This window comes from Natator depressus, chromosome 2, assembly GCF_965152275.1.
Source record: "Natator depressus isolate rNatDep1 chromosome 2, rNatDep2.hap1, whole genome shotgun sequence".
Classification (NCBI taxonomy): domain Eukaryota; kingdom Metazoa; phylum Chordata; order Testudines; family Cheloniidae; genus Natator; species Natator depressus.
The window spans coordinates 137,043,523-137,062,505 of NC_134235.1; the positions used below are offsets into that span (position 1 = coordinate 137,043,523).

Consider the following 18,983-nt stretch of genomic DNA (forward strand, 5'->3'; position numbering starts at 1 on the left):
AGGCTGGAAACTTGGTTAGTCTCCAGTACTGAGCTCTTGCATTGCCAGTGTCACAGGAATAATACACTAATAATATCGTAATACATGTACACAGTAAACACCTTCTGGTCATGATTTACAGCAGAAAGCACTCCATAGTGCTTTGATCATCCTCATTATAAGGTTCGCTGTCACAGGGTGACTGATCCCTTTAAGAGGAAGCAGGGTCCAGGGCACATGGAATGATTAACTGCTGCCCAGTTGCGCTTAAGGAAAGGCACCTGGGCCTTCTAAAGAGGAAGATGGCTGCAGGTACAAGTTGGCAGATGCCTGTAGGCACAGCATGGCTTAAGGCTCCTGCAGGACTCAGCCAGAAAGCCTGTGGAGAAGGCCATACTCCAAGCAACAGGTTCTGGGATGGGAGGAAAACAGACCCTCAGAGAGGAGAGCTGTGCCCATCTTGGAACTGGTGCAGAAGAGTGTTTGAACTCTGAAGGGAAGCCAGACCCTCAGGGAGGAGGAGCTGTGACCATCTGAACCTGGGATGAAGACTTTGTAGGTTTAAGTTCTATTTTGAAAAACTTTGTGCAGTACTTTATAAATTGGCTCCGGGGAGGGGAATGAATATTTGGACTGTGAGGACTTTTTAAGGGATCTGAGTGAAGAGGAAACTGAGGCAGGCCTCAGCAAAGCCACACTTGGTCAGCAGTGGGCACTACAGGGCAGGCACCCATTTAAATTGGCATACTGGGCTATAATCTACAGCAGTGGTTTTCAACCAGGGTTACACAAGGTTTTCCAGGTGGTACATTAACTCATCTAAATATTTGCCTAGTTTTACAATAGGCTACATAAAAAGCACTAGCGAAGTCAGTACAAACTAAAATTTCATACAGACAATGACTTGTTTATACTGCTCTATATACTATATACTGAAATATAAGTTCAATATTTATATTCCAATTACATTATTTTATAATGGTATGATAAAAATGAGAAAGTAAGCCATTTTTCAGTAATAGGGTGCCTATGCACTTGTATTTTTATGTCTGCTTTTGTAAGCAAGTAGTTTTTAAGTGAGGTGAAACTTGGGGGTACACGAGACAAATCAGACTCCTGCAAGGGGTACAGTAGTTAGGAAAGGTTGAGAGCCATTGATCTACAGTATTCTGTACAGGGAATTCCACTAGCATCAGAAACTTCCCCGTCCTGTCCTGCAGTGGCAAACTCGCTTTCTCACTCACTATACACGTGCACATAGGGGACATGTCACCATACCAACAACATCCTTTGAAGCAACGATACCACTTCAGTCCTATGGGGCATAGGGGAAAGGGAAAGACATGATAATAAAGCAAACAATGGAAAATCATGGAATCCATGGCTTTGAAGAATGCCATCACAAAATTTCTTACAACTGTTTTCTGATTACTTACTTGCTTAGTATTCAGTATGACTAGCAAGCTTCAGGATTTACAATGCACTACATCTAAGCACAGCTGAAATTGCCAGTCTAAAAACCTCACAATACTGGAATTAATAATGTAAATACGTCTCAGTAATTTAAGTGTGTGGGGATTGGGGTGGAAGGGTGGGAGGGTCAGAGGAAGATCTTAAAGCTTCCTGAATTTCAAATGTTTGAAAACTTCAATGGTCCTTTAACATAAGCTACTGTAAAACTATTCTTAAAAATACCTACTGTTGGAAAGTATGGAAATGCAGAGATAAGGTACCCAAATGAGGAAGTTACTCACCTTGTGCAGTAACGATGGTTCTTCGAGATGTGTGTCCCTATGGGTGCTCCACTTTAGGTGTCTGTGTGCCTCTGCACCTCTAATCGGAGATTTTTGGTAGCAGTGTCCCGTTGAGCCCACGCATGTGCTCTCTCTCCCTAGTGGTTTGCCTCAAGGCTATTTAGCACTGCATGGGCGGTGCTCCACAACCCCCTCACTTCCTTCTCTACCACAGAGCCCTATAGAGAACTCCAAAGTAGAGGAGAGGAGGATGGGTTGTGGAGCACCCATAGGGACACACATCTCGAAGAACCATCGTTACTGCACAAGGTGAGTAACTTCCTCTTCTTCTTCGAGTAGTGTCCCTGTGGGTGCTCCACTTTAGGTGACTCCGGAGCATTACCCACCACTGGAGGCTGCGAGTCTGGAGCAGAGTCTTTTACTACAGAGAATACTGTGGAGTCGAAGATGGTGTCAGCGGCCAAATCTTCAGTGATCACATAATGTTCTGTGAAAGTATGGACAGAGGCCCCAATCATTGCTCCATAGATTGGGGAAATAGGGGTATCCCTATGGAATGTTATTGAGGTAGGAACTGATCTCATGGAGTGCGTATGGACGGAAGCAAGTTGTGCCCTTGCTAAGTGATTAATGCAACTAGAAACCCATTTGGATAGTCTTTGAGCAGATATCACAGAGCTTTTGGATCTTTCTGTAGACGAAAGGAAGAGTTTAGGGGATTTCCTTAAGTTCTTAGTCCTGTCCAAATAAAATGCTAATGTCCTTCTAATATCTAGCATATGCACAATTGTCTCCCAGTTGTCACAATGTGGTTTTGGGAAAAAACAGGGAGATGGATCTTTGATTCATATGGAAAGTGCAGAAAAAGTAGGGAGAAACTTGGGATATGGCCTTAGAGTTGTTTTTATTTATTTATTTATTTAAAGATAAAGGCCGTGAATGATGGGTGTGCCATCAGGGCTGCTATTTCTCCTATGTGCCTAGCTGAGGTGATAGCAATTAGAAATTCTGTCGTCATGGACAGGTGTAAGAGAGAACAAGTTGCCCTGGACTTGGAGGGAGGTCTAGTCCAAGCCCTGAGAACTAGATTAAAGTCCCAGGCTGGAGCGGGTGGTGTCACATGGGGGAAGAGAGTCCCAATGCCCTTAAAGAGTGTACACATTAGTGGTTGAGTAAACTCCAAGTGAGAAGCCATTTTCGCCATGAGATGTACCTTGAGGGAGCTGAGTGAGAGTTTAAAATTTAGTGCAAAATCAGAGGGAGGAAAGATGAGTTTGGGTCTGTCCGTTTGGAATGGTACAAACTTGGAGTTGTTTCCATTTTGTAGCTAGGTATGTCGAGTGGTCAACTTGTGGTTGTGTTGCAACATGTGTTTCAGCTTGTCAGAGCATTCTGCTGCTAAGCCTTGGAACAAAGAAAGGTCCAAGCCTGGAGGCAGAGGACCCATGGGTTGGGGTGAAGGGTCAGCCCATTGTTTTGAGAGAGCGGGTAAGGAATGGGCTGACATCAGAGGAACAGGAGGGCATATTGCCATCTGTGTCAGGTAAGGGAGCCAGACTTGTCATAGTCAAGAAGGGCAATCACAATAACTCTCGCTTTGTTTCATTGAATTTTCAACAGAATCTTGGATTGGGTAAAAAACTGGGAAAACATATACAAGAGGACCCTGTCCACTGGGAAGATGAGGGCAACTGCAAGTGAATGTTTCCCAAAGGGTGGCTATATCTTGAAACACCTGTGAATTCAGTATACACTCATTGTCAAGAGAAAATTCCAACTGAGACTGTTGGTTATCCCGTTCTGTATCCCTTGCAGACAGACCGCTGAGATGAGCACATTGTGATGGGTGCATCAATTCCAAAGTTTGAATGCTGTCTTGCAGAGGGAGGGAGATCTGGCAGCTCCTTGGCAGTTTATACAAAACATACAGGTCACATTAAGTCCATCATAACCTTTGTGTGTTGTTTTTGATGAAAGGCAGAGTTTGTGCACAGGCACTCCTGACAGCCCCTAACCCCAAAAGAGTAATATGGAAGGTCATTTCTATGGAAAGCCATTTGTCCTGAACCTTGTTGTTGTGTAGGTGAGCTCCCCAGCATATTAGGGAGACATGTGTCCCAGGGTGGTGAATGTGGGTAGTGAGAGGAGCGCTCTCGCTTGTACTGCATCAGGTTGGTGCTGATAAAGTCCAGTCACTGTACCGGGGTTAGTATGCCACTACAATGAAGTGAACCTTGGAGACTACCCTGTGTGGAGCAGTCTGTACCTATAATGATCCTGCCCCAAAGGTAAGCAGTAGGAAATCTCCTGTACGATGTTTGTATTGAGATATGGAAGTAGGCACCCTGTAAGTTCAGGGCTAGAAATCAATCTCTTTGCTCTAGAACTGGTCCTAACTGCTGTGAAGTAAGGTAAGGTGACTTCTGAGTGGGGTGACAGGTGTATAGATGGCAGCTGTTACTGTAAGGTATCGTTGTTCAGGCCCCCGACCAGCTCATCAAAGTGCTTATAAGGGGCAGTTTGAGAGGTCATGGACTGGGGTGCAGACTGTTCTCACTTTTGAGCCCTGGGCCTCTTACACTGTGGCTCATAACAGCACAGAGATGGTGATTATTGAGAAGATTGTGATCAGTGGTGTGGTTGAGAGGTATATCTTCTCTTCTGTTCCACAGTGTAGATTCCTAAGGAGTGTAGTGCGGTCCCAGAATCCTTCAAGATGTGGAGAGAAAATCTGTCTTCTCCGCAAAGAGTTTGGCCCTTCAAATTGGAAGACTGTAGCTCTTTGGGAAATCTAGAGAGGTGTAGGGAACAAAAAAAAACCCCACAACCCACCTCAGTACCACTGTCATGGAGACTGGGCGGGCAGCTCTAACAGCTACATCCAGTGGTGTCTCTAGGATCGGTCTGGCTATTAACTGACCTTCTCTAAGAATGGTCTGAATCTGTTCTTCTTGTGTTTCCAGTAATGTTTCAGAAACATCCTGGGTTTCCCAAGATTAACAAAATTGTTTTGGCCATGACAGTTTGGTAATTTATGACTCTAAACAGTAATGTTGTTGATGAATACGCCATCTTGCGAAGCCAGATCATATGGAGTTGACTTGGCATTATGTTGCTTGCTTCATGCATTAACCACATCCACTATGATGGAGTTGGGTTGCGGATGTTGAAAACAAAGCCTGCCTCTTTGGGTAGAGATGTAGGGTTGTTTTTGTTTACACTCTGTTGCTGGTTGGTGTGATGGAGGCTGGCTCTGCCATATGATTTTGGTAGGATCTAGAATCAGCTCATTAATTGGGAGGACAGTTCTAGATGAGAAGGTAGTGTGCAGAATTTCCACCAACTTGTGATGTGTATCTGCCACCTCCTGTAAGGGAATCTGCAGCTCGTCTGCCACCCTCTTGGTAAGATCCAGAAAGTTCTTAAATCTTCACCTAGTGATGAGGAGTGGGCAGCACAGTCTCATCTGGGAGAGATGAGGAGAAGTGGGCTGAAGAGGTAGCTTCCTCTTCAGGTGTGGTTTTGTTTTGTTTGTTTTTCCCCTTCCCCCTTCTTTCCTGTTCTGAAAAAGCTGTCTCCTGTCCTGGCTCAGGTGCTCTCCTGCCCTGGCTCAGGTGCCAGGCTGTAGCAACCCATCTGGTGGACTCTCCCTGAGAGACACCGGAGACAGTCGCACCATGTGTGTGTATATACCCGAAGAGTTACAATATAGCCTTGGGAGGGAGAGGCAGGAAGGCAGGCACGGGCGGTTGGCATGATGGAATTGGGGATGACCCTTGTAGTGTGTTGGTGGGCCACCTTGAGGGGCCAAGGAATGATCTTCTCCTGGCCAGTGTCAGATTCGTCAGTGGGTAAGGGTGCTGCTGACTGGGGTATTGGCAGTATACAGCCCAGTGCTAAGAGCAATTCTGGGTGCGGGGATGTGCTTGATACCGGGGTCCTGGTACCAAATAATGGGGATTGTGGTTCTTCCCCAATCATTAGGTCTCCAGAGCTCATGCAGTACCATGGGTTCTTTTGGTACCACAGAGGAGGGTCTGTGGTACATTGTTACTCCCGATAGTTGGGCAGAGCACTCCCTAAATGAGAGTTTTGCCCAGTACAAAAAGTTTGTTGGTGCCACTTTTTTAGAGACGGTATGGTAATTGTCTCTCCTTGGGTACTGAGGCCACAGATCTCCAGAGTATCAGAGCACCTGTGTTACCATGGGCTCATCCGGAACCCCAGAGGAGCGTCTGTAGTCGGTATCAATGGTTGGGAAGGTGCAGAACACTTCCTAGATGGGAGTTTTGTTGCATCTGATACCGAAGGGTTTCTCTATGCCGCTCTTTTAGAGATGGTATGGTAACTGTCCCCTCTCCTTCGGGGATGGTACTGTTGCCTCAGAGCATGAGGGTGGAAGCCGCTGGTGTCTCGGTGCCCAAGCAGAGCTGACAGCAGGGCTTCTCCGTGTCGAGATGGTAGGGTAACTGTGTCTGCTCGGTGCAGTAGTTGCCCAGAGTAGAGCTCAGAGCAGCACAGAGCTTACAGAAGCCCCTTGTCGGTGGGGAGAGCAGAGCGCAGAGCAGGGCAGAGCTCACAGCTGGAAGCCCCCATGCTGAACCAGAGCTGCCGCTGAGGTCACAGCAGGAGGCTCCTCTGCTGGTATTGTCCTACCGAGATGGCTGCACTGGGGAACACCCCTCTGGCTGGCCAGTTGCTCGGAGGAGCCTTTCCAGGGGGAATCTGCTGGTGGCTTCTTCTCTCTCTCTCTCTCTCTCTCTCTCTCCTCCTCTTCACCACTCGACCCCTTTGGAAGTGAAGGCTCCGGGGATGATCCGGGGTCACCACCCGCCGGAGTCCCCTGCAGACTGAAGTGTTTTCTCTGTCAGGAAGAATTTTAACTTCAGCTCCCGGCTCCTGTGAGGCTGCAGGTTTAGGTGTGGCAGGTAAAGCACTTCTGTGAGGGTCTCCCAGGCACAGTGAGAGTGTCTGGCCATTACAGGAACTGACTCCTGGCAGGAGAGGCACCGCTTGGAGCAGAGCCTCTGGGCAGGGGGTATCATCCTCTAGCAGGGAGGAATATGCAGAAAAACATTGTCTTTTTTTTTTAACTGAAAAAGAAATAATTATTAGTCTACTAGATGTCGGGGGGGGGGGGGGAGAATGCCCCCAGACAGGGAAGGAAAGTGAAATTCTTTTCCTTTTTCTCTTTTCTTTTTAAACCAAAGGAATAAAATAAATAAAACAAAACACTAGCCTGAGTACTTTTAGGGAGAACAAAGGTAACAAAACAAACACTACTTATGCTAATGACACAGATAAGGAAGGGACAACTGCTCCTTCTGTAGAGAAGGAAGTGAGGGGGGTTCTCCCATGCAGTGCTAAATAGCCCGGAGGCAGACCACAAGGGAGGGAGAGCACATGCGGGGGCTCAACAGGAGACTGCTACCAAAAATCTCCTATTAGAGGTGCAGAGGCACACAGACACCTAAAGTGGAGCACCCACAGGGACACTACTCAAAGAAGAACATTAGCTTTCCCTTGTACCCTTGTATCGCTACTAAATTCACAAGATAAGCTTATTCCTGCATACTGCACATTTTCAGCATTAACAATATGATACATATCCTTGCTAGGCTTTACCTGACTTAAGAAGTCTCAGGAAAATTTTCCATCTCTTTCCTGTTTGAACTCTGACAGGGCTAGAGACATCAAACTGAAGCCAGAGATCCCCAGGGGTTACCTCCTGTGTATGCCCCAAAAGACACTTTGACTTTCAGGATATAGGTAATAACTCATTTGCATGTATATGTTTGCTTGCTTTAATCTGTAAATAACTCTCATTTCTTTTTCCTATTTAATAAATCTTTAGATAGTTCATTACAGGATTGGCTACAAGCCTTGTCTTTGCTGAAAGATCTAGAGTAACAATTGATCTGGGGTAATTGACTGGTCTCTTGGAACTGGAAACAACCTGAATATGGTGTGATTTTTGGTGTAAGTGACCATTTATCACTAAGTCCAACTTGCCTGGGTGACAAGATAGACTGGAGAGGTCAAGGTCATTGTCTTGACTCCATGGTAAGACTGTTATAGTGATCCAGGAGTTCACACTTGTTACTGGGTTGGTGAAATCTAATTATAGAACACACCACCAGTTTTTTTGGGGGGGGTCTGCCCTGTTTTTGACAGTCTGCCCTGAAGCTGGTACTCTCAGTGTTGAGCTACTCCAGACAGTATGACATATGGTATATCTACATTTGAGGTGGGACTGTGATTCCTAGTTCGCATAGATGTACCCATGGTACCTCTGCTCAAGCTAGCATACTAAACATATCGGTGTAGCCCGGGCAGCACGGGAGGTGACTTGGGCTATCTGCCTAGCGTGTGCCCAGGGGGACCATGCGGCTAGCCCAAGCCACTACCCATGCAACCCCAGCTACACTGATGTTTTTACCACATTAGCTTTAAGTCTACATGAGCTGGGAATCACAGAGCTGAAATGTAGATGTACCCTCAGGGTAAAGGACTATCAAAGGTGTGAAGTGGTTCTTAAAGTGTATATGTGTGATGTTCTTCCTGGGGAGTTGGCTAAGTGTGTGACTGTGTGTGAGGATCTGAATCTTACAGTGCCAAGAGCCAGTGTGAGTGTGTGCATATTGAGGCATTGCTTAAAGAGGGTAGAGGGAAGGTGGCTTGTGCTACCTTTATGTCCTTTGATAGTGTTAGGTGGAATCCTGGTGGGAGAGAGTGACTGGGTTGTAAAAGGAGGTGAAGAATTTGTACATTTCCACAACTGTGAGGCTGGCAGAGTAAAGGTATTTATGTTAATGGGGTGTATTGAGGCACTGTTGAAAGAGCATGGGCATGACGACATACTGCCAAGCAACCTTAACTCTGTGTTAACATAGTTCTTTGCCATTGAATTTCATAGTTTTTTTTAACAGGTAAACATATGGTGTTGGTAGGTGTTAGTGGTCATTTAGACAGCTGTACATATCATGTCCTGGGACTTGCATACTGAGCGCCCCCCCCCCCGGCCCATGTAAACACACATACACACACTAGCCCTGCTTCACCACACATCCCTATTCATGGCCCTGACCCATTCACTGCATTCCCCCCTCCAACTTGGCCCCTCCCCAATGCTGTACACAGGCCCCCCACCACAAGCAGGGAACTCATCTCCCTGAAATCTTCACTCCCTGACATACAAACATTTCTATTATTGTTAATTCCCCCCCTCCCACAGCCTGGCTCACATGCAGTACCTGGAGTGAAGGACAACTATATGACAGTGGAATGGTGTTTCTGGTCACATTTCTGAATGGTTGGAGGGTGGAGTTTGTGGCAGGGCCGGGGAGAGAAATCACAGACGGGATTTCTGCTCCACAATACTGACTGTTTTATGTTTGAGAGAAAGTATTTCTATGCCATAAAGCACACATTTTTCAGTCAGCTAAGAACCTTCCAATTTCTCAATGAATGTTCTTCCATCACTTACTCATAGCAGTTTTGGGGTGCACTGGCAGCGCTGGAGGGGATTAAGCTACAGGAAGGTTTGGCTGCAGGGGATTGGGGCTCAGAGGGTTGGGGTGAATTGTCAGAGCTGGGGGTGCATTGAGATTGGGGTGGAGGGGCTGGGATGCACTAGCAGGGCTGTAGGGTGCCATGCCTCCCTCACCTAAGTCCCCAACTTACTTATCTACTTCTCATGGATGATGCAAGTCTGAACCAATGAATGCTTGTAATTTCTGCTGAGATGCTCAGATTGAAATTCAAGAGCAGTGTAAAGTACTATTGTAACAATAATAATAATTAATAAATAAAACTGCTTCACTTCTGTATTTACAAGACATTCAGAAATTGTTTTCATTTATATCAATAGCTCCACCATGCCTCTCAATAAAGTAAATACTGGAAAGGCCAGCTTTTCATAGATTTACTGCTATCCTATTCAGAGCAAGAAGTACTGATGAAGTAAAGAATTTCAAATACCTGCCAACATTAAGGCTCTGACACATTCAGTTCGGCCTTGCATTGCAGATTTCATCAGTGCTGTGAATCCAAATACATTCCTCTTCTCAATATCAAGACCAGGAAAATAGTTCAACAAGTAGTTTGTAATGGTTATATGCCCTGTAGAAGGATAAAACAAGGGAGAGAAGAGTTATCACTACTGAAAAATATTAGAGTTAAGAATCACTCTGAGGTTTAGACTGCTTGAAACTTTTAATTGACCACTAGCAGCTATCAAATATGCAAGCCATGGCTACTTAATACTATACCATTCTCTCACATCCTTTTTCACATGCTGCAGTCATTAGCATTTACTCTTAAAGTGTCATGATGGTCTGACTGGAGCATGGGAACAGGAGCCTGGAATTCCTGGGTTCTAATCCCAGCTCTGACATTGACTCTGAGTGTGGCTTTCCCCTCTATAAAAACTGATGTAATAACACTCCTACTTACCCACCTCAGGGGTTGTTTGTGGGGAATAGCTAAGAACCACATTGTGGCATGTCATAGTAAGATGTCCCCTACTTTCCTGTACCAGTTACCCATACAGTGGACAGTAGCACAGAGGGAAGAATAGCCTGTGTGGGGCTACTATGTGTCCTCCAATTCATACTGGTGGGAAGGGATAGGGAATAGGTGGAGCTGTGTGGTTCCACCACCTCCAGTGTGCCGGCCAGCACAGCAGCACTAGGGGATGTAGGCTGTGCCAGTTATAGGGCTGGAATGGAGGAAGCCAAAACACAGAATCATCAGGGTCTGCTATTAGGGCAGTGCAAAGACATGCTGCCCCATATACTGGGCTTGTGGGAAAACCAAACTGACCCCTAAAACTCTTTGAAAATGGAAGGTCTGATGCAAGTGTGAAGTTATTAATTGTACGCACATATTGTCAAAGAACTGGACAAGATACTGCCATGGAGATATGCAGACAGCTGGTTCCTGTTCTCTAAAATCATCGAGTTTGATTAATGTCTGGTTGCACAAGACAGAGCTGAAAATCTCAACAGAACTTTGGGTGGGTTGATATTAGACAAAGGGATTATTTGTGTTCTCTTTTTGCTCTTTTTCACCATTTCTTTCCCTGCCTGGCTGTGGAGAGCCACTGGGCCACTCACTAGCAATAGGCCAGTGGGGCAGCTTTACTGGCTTCACAGTAAAATCAATGTGACTGATGTTCTGCTGTCAAGTTTTACTCTCCAGAAATGGCCATTGCTGCCTTTCATTTCCTTTGGTTTGTGTGCCAGTGTCACTGGTGTCAGCAGGGACATGAAGAGCACTGGAAGACTATCACTGGCTAAAATAATAAGTGTTATGGAGCTAACAGCTTGAAGACCAATTAAAACATCAAGCCCTTACAACTGGACTAACAGAAGATGACAAACATCTAGTGCCATTATGACTCATTCAGAACAGTTTTCCCTTCACTTGTCATTTATTTTATGATGGTTTGATGGTTTGTATAATAATGCAGTCTGTCAGGCAGCTGCAACAATCACAGCTTAACTACTGTGAGCTGTAAAAAATGTACTGTCATCTCACCCTGCAGTCCAGTTGGATATTCTGCGATGCATGGCTGTCAAGTATATCCAGAAATGTTACTGAAGCAGATTGTAATTCACACAGAGCAATTTTTAAAAGAAATTTGTCGCAGCACATTTGGTGCAGTTTTCATCAGCAATTGTTTGCACCAACACAGTCCTACACTTCTTCTGGAAGGCAGGAAAAGCAAATTTTTTGCCAGTTAAATGGTTTTAGATAGATCTGTAGTCGTAGTGTTAACAATATTTTCAGTCTCAGCCTTCTCTGAGGTTTGCCAAATCCCACCAACCCATTTGTGTTACCGGAAACTTCCTTGAAACTCAAGCAATTTCATAGACAACCTAAAACAGGAGTTTAAACTGTGCGAGAATCAAAGAAATTGAAGGCCAAATGCATAGTGGTTCTGCACCTTGTGTCATCACTTAGTTCAGTACAAAGAGAGTGCAAACTAGGTGTAAAAAAATACCAAATTAGAATTGCAATGATTTACGCTCATTTTCAACTGGGCCCATAACATGAACCAATGCCCCAATTCTGCTCATGTTGCAGTCGATGGCACAACTCCTATTGACTTCAGTGGGAGCAGGATCAAGCCACAAATAAGGACAATGAAGACAATTAACACTAATGGAATCTCTGTGCCCAGAAGGTTTGCAGGACTGGCCTCTTGATCTGTAAGTATCTCTCTGCATAATCTGAAGGCCTCAATGTAGCAGAAACACTTCTGTTCAACCAGGGATATCTAGAGAACATCAGAACAGTGAGGATATTTAAAACAACAACATTACATACAAATAAATGAATTTTTAAAAAATCTCTATGTTAATTACTGTTAAAGATGCTCTTCATGTTGCCAAAAATATAACTACAGATTGGGCTAGTTGACACAGATGGGGAATGGGGTGGGGGAAATCATAGTCAAAGCTCCCCAGGGGATTGGATCTAACTTCAAGTGAAGACAAAAAAATAGCAGCAAAGTAACAAAGAAAATTAAGACCTTAAAGTCTATGATTCTATGATTCTAAGCAGAGCTGTGTGGAACTCAGCTGTTCAATATCACAGGGATTCATGCAAACCTCTTCAATTTCAATCCACAGGGGTTTATGTACCCTGAGGTTTGCTTCAAATTTTAGGTTCAAAGAAACACAGACTCAAAATAAAACAGTGATAAATGTCAAATTTCACATTATGTTTAGTTCAGCCTGTCATGGTTTTGATACAAAGCCATGAATTTGGCCCAGGTTCTCTTGAAAAGTTCATCAGTGTTTCAGTGAACCTAGGTGAACTCTAGAGAGTTTGTACCTAACCTGAAACCAGGTGAGTATTGTGTGATTTCAGGTTTGCTACAAAAGCTTCATGAAGCTCTAAAAAGAAGTTACCATGGTTATATTTGAATTGCATGCTATTGCTGACTATTAATGACAGATGTAAAGTCTGATCCATAGTGGCAGTAACCTTGGGCTGCTATACATACAGTAGTTTAGTGGGAGTGGGAGAAAGTCACAGCACTGAGAGGGCGTGAAAGGGGATTGCGAATGAGGAAGCATGGCACTAGGAAGCTGCAGAATGGGGGGAAAATACTTTCTAACATCAAAGAGTTTGTCGGGCTGTATGCTTGGTGTGCTTCCTAACAAGAATACTATGTTCAGTGTACAGTTCTTTGTCCTGTGTGGGGGTAGGGACATGTGGTGTCAAGAGTCCCCCTCCCCCAATTTCTGCCATGGTGGGAGTCTGGCTGAGTGCGCCTGAGCGGGAGGTGCCTGGGAAAGGCACCGACACCAGCACCAAGCACTGCCGCTCAGTCCTGCTAGGAGACACCTGGAGCAGGGAAGAGAGATGGGGCTGGCAGCACAGCAACACCAGAGGAGGTATGGGGAAGCCTTCTGAATCCCATCTCTTCCTTGCTCGCAGCTGCAGTAACCTGCTCGGTGGTAGGTATCAGAGCCCGCTCTGGCCCGCAGGGGGGAGGCAATGGGAGAAGTAAGTTAGGAAGGAGCTCTCTGAGGGGAGTGGGGTCAAGAGGGCATGGGCGGTGCAGGGGGAGCGGGAAAGGGTCCAGAGGTGACGCATGCATGGAAAGGGGTGGTCATGTGCCCACCCGAACCTTTAAATTGTGCTCCCCCGCCACCATCAAGAGTTATGGGTTGTCTCTGTGCATGTCTCTTATTTAAAGACCTGGAGAGAGATTGTTGTCCAGCTCAAGTATCTGTTTTTCATTCACTCCATGACTAGCTTGGAGAGAACCTGTACAATTTATACAGTATTACTTGCTTATGGAAACCTTGTGCTGTTTAATTTCTTATGCATCACATTAAATACAACTAAACTCACTTTTTCCAAGGATGGTACTGTTTCACTTTGCAAAGTGGTGCACAGCACAAGACCCAGTAACTTTTTAAAGACACCACAATAGAGGCTCAACTTAAATGTATACCCCAAATTAAAAAACATAGTAAGGGAATCAAAAAAAGTGCCACCGTGCCAAAGTAAAAGAAGCAGTGAGAGGCAAAAAGGCATCCTTTAAGAAGTGGAAGTTAAATCCTAGTGAGGAAAACAGAAAGGAGCATAATAGTGAAAAATACAATTAGGAAGGCCAAAAAAGAATCTGAAGAACAGCTAGGCAAAGACTCAAAAAATAATAGCAATTTTTTTTTAAGTACATCAGAAACAGGAAGCCTACTAAACAACAAGTAGGGCCATTGGACAATTGAGCTTTTAAAAGATCACTCAAGGATGATAAGGCCATTGCAGAGAAACTAAATGAATTCTTTGCATTGGTCTTCACAGTTGAGGTTGTGACGGAGATTCCCAAACCTGAGCCATTCTTTTTAGGTGACAAATCTGAGCAACTGTCCCAGATTGAGGTGTCATTAGAGGAGGTTTTGTAACAAATTGTTAAACTGAGCAGTAATAAGTTACCAGGACCAAATGGTATTCACTCAAGAGTTCTGAAAGAACTCAAATGTGAAATTGCAGAACTTCTAACTGTGATATGTAACCTATCATTTCAATCAGCTTCTGTACCAGATGACTGGAGGATAGCTAATGTGAAGCCTTTTTTTAAAGGCTCCAGAGGTGATCCCAGCAATTACAGGCCAGTAAGCCTAACTTCAGTACCGGACAAACTGGTTGAAACTATAGTAAAGAGCAGAATTATCAGACACATAGATGAACAATCTGGAAAAAGGGGTAAACAGCGAGGTGGCAAAATTTGCAGATTATACAAAACTACTCAAGATAGTTAAGTCCAAAGCAGACTGTGAAGAATTACAAAGGGATCTCACAAAACTGGGTGACTGGGAAAGAAAATGGCAGATGAAATTCACTGTTGATAAATGCAAAGTAATGCACATTGGAAAACATAATCTCAACTATACATATAAAATGATGGGGTCTAAATTAGCTGTTACCATTCAAGTAAAAGATCTTGGAGTCATTGTGGAATTCTCTGAAAACATCCACTCAATGTGCAGTGCCAGTCAGAAAAGCTAGCAGAATGTTGGGAATCTTTAAGAGAGGGATAGATAATAAGACAGCGAATATCATATTGCCTGTATATAAATCCATGTGTGATGCTCTGTACCTCGGGGGAACACCCAGCACCCCCATGTTCATCCTTGTAAAATGATTATGTGGTATCCAATGCAAAGTTTGTCATGTCGGGTGTCTTCAGAAGGCTTATGATGCACTAAGCATTGTTGTTACAGTAATGTTATAGTAAGGTTATAGGTTATAATTTCATGTATGTAGTTATGAGGCTGAAAATGTAGCCTCATGTCTTAAAATAAGCCCAGGCAAAAACTCTCTGTGATGGGCTGGGTCACAGAGACCCCCTTGGGGCTGCCACCTGATGTGCTGAGACTACCTCTGACCCCATTTTCCCTGCCAGCTTGGGACTCCAGTACCCTGTCTTGTTGAGCCAGACACGCTAGCCTGATGCAAACACAGACCCAGGTCTGAACCACGTCCCACACAAGCAGCAGGCTTAAGTGAAAACAGCTTAAGAAGTGCTCCTGCCTCTAGCACCCAAATACCCAGTTCCCAATGGGGTCCAAACCCCAAATAAATCTGTTTTACTCTGTATAAAGCTTATACAGGGTAAACTCATAAATTTTCCACCCTCTGTAACACTGATAGAGAGATATGCACATCTGTTTGCTCTCCCAGAAATTAATTATTTACTCTGGATCAATTAATAAGCAAAAAGTGATTTTATTACGTATAAAAAGTAGGATTTAAGTGGTTCCAAGTAATGACAGACAGAACAAAGTAAATTACCAAGCAATATAAAACCCCACCCTTGTGAAGCTTCCCAAATGCGGAGTTTTTCTCCCCCCAGCCTTGAAGAGACAGTGTTATCTTTTACAAGGGTAGCAAGAATAACATTCTTTAATGGAGTGCTTTAGATTGGTAAGATCCTCTTGGTTACCCCACTCTCTGCTCCCAACAGGTCAGCTGGATGGACTCTTCCCTCCAGGAGATCTGACCCCCAGTCTTTCCTTAAACCCTGATCCACAGGCGAGCGGTCTGGCATTTTAGATGCAGATTTTTCCCCTCCTCCTGGGGAAAAGTCTCCCTACAAAAGGTGGGCAGACCCTCCTGTCCCCCCTCACCTTCTGTCAGGACTTCCCTCTCTGGGCTCCCCTCCTGTGTCCCCCAAAGGGGAAGGTGACCCTGATCCAGCTGTGGGCTCATAGCTACTAGCTATAACAGACCCTTCACTGGCCAGTAAAATCCCCCCTGCCCTTTCCCTCAGGTTGGGCTTGCTTCCAGCTACAGAGTCCTTGGGGTCCGTTCCCAATGCAGCAGTCACCAGAACCCCAACTTCCATCTCCCGGCTACATGTCTCTGTGACCCCAGAGCAGGACCTGTCCCCTGATGACTTGCAACTTCCTGGCAGTCAGCAGCTGGGAAGGCCTCCCTGTTACAAGGTGGAACATTCCCCTCCCCCAGGGAGACAAGAGGACAGGAAATGGCTCTATCCAGCCCCTCCCACAGGGACTTGCCTTGAGCCCCAGGGCTACAGGAACTGCTTTCAACTGCCCCTTCCCCCAAAGCTGCATTCTCCACGGCTACAGAGGAATTAAAGAGACACTCTCCTATTCCCACAGCAGCACCTGTGACTTCACCCTCTCCCCTGGGGCTTTTAGCACAGGATTCCTTCTTGCTGCTAACAAACCCTGGGACAGATTTTGACACATTAAATAAACCATTTCCTTGTAGAAAAGGCGCAGAATTGTGTGCCACTGCTGCGCCAGTCAGTTCAGCCTGCAAATCACCATTTTCCATGTGTACCTTAGCTAAAGGTGCAAGGACCTTGTAACCTCCCACCATTCTAATTGTGCCATTTTTCCTGGTAACAAATCCTTCTCCTGGATCAGGTCTCTCCTGACCACAGACATTTCTGCACCTGTATCCCTTAAACCTTGGAGAAGTTTGCCATTAAGCTTAACAGCATGCATATGCTCACTGCTTGGTTGAGTAGCAGCAACCTTTACAAATCCTGTGTGGAAAGAGGCATTAGCCTGGGATACCCTTGTGCTCTGAGAAGCAGAAGCAGCAGCAGCTTCATGTGTTACCCGCTGCTTGTTCCCACTCAGCCAAAGACATTTATTCCTCAGGTGCTCAGTGGACTTACAGTGATAGCACCTTCTGGGCTCCTCTGCTTGTACAGAAGAACTGGGACGAGTAACAGGGGAATGGGGAGGTGAACGCCCAGTCTCCTTTTTCCCGGGGGTAAAACGGTGATTCTGCTTTCCCCCAACCCTGTCCCCCGCGGCTAGTGGTTTTTGTTTAATTGCAGCTTGTGACTGCTCAAAAGAGTCTGCAAACCCAGCTAATTCACCCACTGCATCCACCTTTTTGTCCCACAAATACTGTTTTACATTATCACTGCACATATTCAGGAATTGTTCCTGAGTAACCAAATCACACATTCCTTCAAAGCTTGTAATGCCTTTTCCCCTCACCCACTTGTCTAACAAATCTCTCATTTCTTTTACATAAACCACATTGCTCAATCCAGATCCCCTCTTAAGACTCCTGAATTTAACCCTGTAGGTTTCAGGTGTAATCTGAAACTGTTTCAAAACCAGTTGCTTAAATTTACCATAATTTGAAGCATCATCAATAGGCATCTTATTGAATATGTCCAGAGCTCTTTCAGTCAGTTTTCCCATCAACGTAGTCATTTTTTGATCCTCAGGAATTGCATGGAGGGTGCACAGTCTTTCAAAGGTGATGAAATATTCGGCAATATCACTGGATTCATCATACTGCGGACATAGTCGCTCCCATTTGTGGATTTTTGGGGACGTGGAGCCAGCTGCTGAAGGGTTTTGTCTCTTCCACTCCATAACAGTCAGTTCATGTTTCTGGGCCTCAATCTAGGCCTGTATTTCTGTGTCTTTTAACTCCAGGGCTAGCCTCTGGGTTTCCATTGCTCTTTTGTGAGCAGCTTCCTCCCTGGCTGTCTCTGCTTCTTTGGTTTCCCTGGCTGCAGCTGCTTCTTTGAGCCTCATTTCTGCCTGCCACATTTGAAACTCATGGTCCTTTCCCTTTTCTTCCACTTCCAGTCTGGCCAGCTCTAGTTTTGTAGCTGCCTCACTGGTAGTCATTTTCCTGCTTTCTTGTGCTTATTCACTCAGCCGAAGTAAACAAACAGAAAATAGCAAACCAGTAACCACTTTGTCTGTTCTCCAGCCACCACACTTAAAACTCACTCAAAATCACTACCAGCATCTCAAAGCAATCAGCTGTACACAGATCCTGCTGACGACACCACTGTGATGGGTTGGGTCACAGAGACCCCCTTGGGACTGCCACCTGATATGCTGAGACTACCTCTGACCCCATTTTCCCTGCCAGCTTGGGACTCCAGTACCCTGTCTTGTTGAGCCAGACATGCTAGCCTGCTGCAAACACAGACCCAGGTCTGAACCACGTCCCCCACAAGCAGCAGACTTAAGTGAAAACAGCTTAAGAAGTGCTCCTGCCTCTAGCACCCAGATACCCAGTTCCCAATGGGGTCCAAACCCCAAATTAATCTGTTTTACTCTGTATAAAGCTTATATAGGGTAAACTCATAAATTGTCCACCCTCTGTAACACTGAAAGAGAGATATGCACATCTGTTTGCTCTCCCAGGAATTAATTACTTACTTTGGATCAATTAATAAGCAAAAACTGATTTTATTAAGTATAAAAAGTAGGATTTAAGTGGTTCCAAATAATGACAGACAGAACAAAGTAAATTACCAAGCAATATAAAACAAAAACATGCAAATCTAAACCTAATACAGTAGGAAAATAATACATCACCCTCAGAGATGTTCCAATAAGCTTCTTTCTCAGACTAGACTCCTTCCTAGTCTGAGTCCAGCAATCACTCACACCCCCGTAGTTACTGTCCTTTGTTCCAGTTTCTTTCAGGCATCTCTTTGGGGTAGAGAGGCTATCTTTTGAGCCAGCTGAAAACAAAATGGAGGAGTTTCCAGGGCCTTTTATATTCTCTCTCGTGGGTGTAAACCCCTTTGTTCTTCTGTGCAAAATCACAGTAACAAGATGAAGTCTGTAGCCACCTGGGCAAGTCACATGTCTATGAATGATTCAGCTTTTTCCAGGCGGACGCCATTGTTTATATGTCAGTTTGAACATTCCCAGGAAAGCTCAGATGTGGATTGGCATCTCCCAAAGTCCATTGTCAGTTAAG

General features: G+C 45.0%; 1 protein-coding gene across 1 annotated transcript in view; it reads right to left on the minus strand.

Moving 5' to 3' along the window:
• Positions 1–18,983, minus strand: part of ANKRD33B (ankyrin repeat domain 33B) — a 112,486-nt gene that overhangs the window by 4,604 nt on the left and 88,899 nt on the right. The window contains exon 3 of the mRNA XM_074943195.1: positions 9,714–9,854. Within this exon, the coding sequence (XP_074799296.1) occupies positions 9,714–9,854 (141 nt within the window). The remainder of the gene's footprint in view (positions 1–9,713; positions 9,855–18,983) is intronic.